Source organism: Perca fluviatilis, chromosome 19 (genome assembly GCF_010015445.1).
Source record: "Perca fluviatilis chromosome 19, GENO_Pfluv_1.0, whole genome shotgun sequence".
NCBI classification, from domain to species: Eukaryota; Metazoa; Chordata; class Actinopteri; order Perciformes; family Percidae; genus Perca; species Perca fluviatilis.
The window spans coordinates 19,271,348-19,273,463 of record NC_053130.1 but is presented as its reverse complement, the minus strand read 5'-3'; the positions used below and the strand labels follow the sequence as shown (position 1 = coordinate 19,273,463).

Here is a 2,116-nt window from a genome sequence, read left to right as displayed (position 1 = left end):
TGACATTTGTAGGTTTGACACGTGATCGGTCTTGACAACTATTGGATGAATTACCATGCAAATTGCTACTCTGGAAATCCAGAGTTCTCACGAGAGCACAATTTGAATTTGCTCAGTGAGTTACTGTGGCAACGAGTAATGATGCTCATTAACTATGCCCTTGTAGCCAAGCTGCACCAATCACATCGGTGTATCTGATGTAGGCGGGCCAGAGGCGAGCTAAACAGATGACAGTTTAATCTACCAGTTAGCTCCGCTGGTAGCGAAGCGTATGGGGCTCTGGATACGTCACCCCGTGTATTGTTGTGATTAGTCGTAGTGTTATCCAATTGCGTGCAGAGAGATTTTCAAATGCATGCTTGGTGCCGCCCCTCGAGTTGGGCCATTTTCATTACTCAATGCCAGACCCTTAGTCTTTTGGATTTGGGTCTGGATTTCCAGGCTAGAAATTCACTACAAACATTCAGGTTCCCCTCAGGAATAACTCTAACAACTTTCACATAGCCTCAGCTGTACTTTGTGTTTAGTGCTAATTAAAAATTGTAACGCATTAAACTTGAGTTGGAATAATGGGAGGTTTTTCCGGTTCCTCCCATTCTGTCTACATTGCATGATTGTATTTAGTTCAAATCACAGCTGGAAATTAATACAGTCTCACAGAGCCACTAGCATGGCTGACGACTCCCAGTCTTGTTTTAAGCCCTCTAACAATTACTGCTGTTTTCTTTTGTTTTTATCACCAGGAGGGAGTATTTCAAGGGCTTATACCAATCCTTAACTGCTATCTGGAAAACATGGAAGTGGATGTGGACACCAGGTGCACCATTTTGAATTATCTGAAGCTCATCAAGAAACGTGCCTCAGGTAAATTTGCATTAAAGGGCAAAACTTAATGTTCTCATAAGCCAAAAGCAGATTTTTTTTTTCTTTATGCAGCTTCAACTCTGAGCACAACTCCTAATTTTTCTGATCTGAAACAGGCGAACTGATGACCATGGCCAAGTGGATGAGGGAATTTGTTGCCAAGCACCCACAGTATAAGCAGGACAGCGTCCTAACTGACAAGATGAACTACGACCTGTTCAGGAAGTGCGACAAGATTGCAAAAGGTGAAGAGCAGTGCCCGGAGCTCATTGGAAACCCAGTAAACCGGTTTAAATGAGAAGCGCTGCAGAAATGCACCACCATTAAACAAACTCGCATGTAAAGAAAGACCAAATGTGTGGCTCAGAACTAAAGCGGTCCAATTTTAAGAGAATGCAAAACAGCATGTATGTGTATATATACAGTATCAGATTTTTATGATTACAGAATTTTTTTAATAGGGTTAAGACATGCAAAAGGTTGTGTAATAGAAATCAGATGTGTATTTATTTTTCTCTGGAAATAAAAAGGTATCTGTGTGAGAATATAAATGTAGCAAAGAGTTGTACATTAGTCTACTTTTAATCTTGCGTTCTATAAATGCTGTACTTCCACTCTTTAAAACATTAACATCATGGGCATATTTTTGTTCTGGGTATGAGCTTTCTTCGCTTTTTGTAGTGATTTTTTTTTTTTTTTTTTTTTTTTCTTTTGCATATTAAGAGAATTGTTTGCTTTGCTCTGCTGACATTGTAGTGGGACCTTAGATGTAGTGCTGCATTCAAGTGGAAAAGGTGAACTATTATTTGCAATGTGATGCTGCTTCAAAATAAATCTGCACAAGAGGAGTCAGTCTTCTTACAATTTCAGTGTATAGTATACGTATGTACTATAGTGTTTTATGGAATGCTTTTTATTTAAATGAGCCAAATAGGAATTTAATTTAGCCACCACAAAAGCATCCACATTAAGCTTGATCTTGATCAGCCTTCATAAAAAAAAAATAAAAAAAAGTCTTAATCTGTCCAACTAGCATTTTGATTGATACGCCTGCAGTGAGCAAATTCACATTATTTGAATGGCGGATAGCAACCAGGAGCCAACTGTTCTCAGTAAGAATTTACGTGTGTCCTGAATAAAGGACCTGTTAAATAAACCAAATGTTTCCCGTTTTCGGCACATATGACAAACTGTAATATGTTGAGATACAGTACAGGCCAAAAGTTTGGACACACCTTCTCATTCAATGCAT

The 2,116-nt window shown here is 38.8% G+C and overlaps 1 protein-coding gene across 1 annotated transcript in view; it reads left to right on the top strand.

Moving 5' to 3' along the window:
• Nucleotides 1–1,728, top strand: part of gclc (glutamate-cysteine ligase, catalytic subunit) — an 11,519-nt gene extending 9,791 nt beyond the window's left edge. The window contains exons 15-16 of the mRNA XM_039783467.1: nt 744–864; nt 981–1,728. Coding sequence (XP_039639401.1) covers nt 744–864; nt 981–1,162 — 303 coding nt within the window. The 3' untranslated portion in view covers nt 1,163–1,728. The remainder of the gene's footprint in view (nt 1–743; nt 865–980) is intronic.
• The last annotated feature ends 388 nt before the right edge of the window (nt 1,729–2,116 follow it).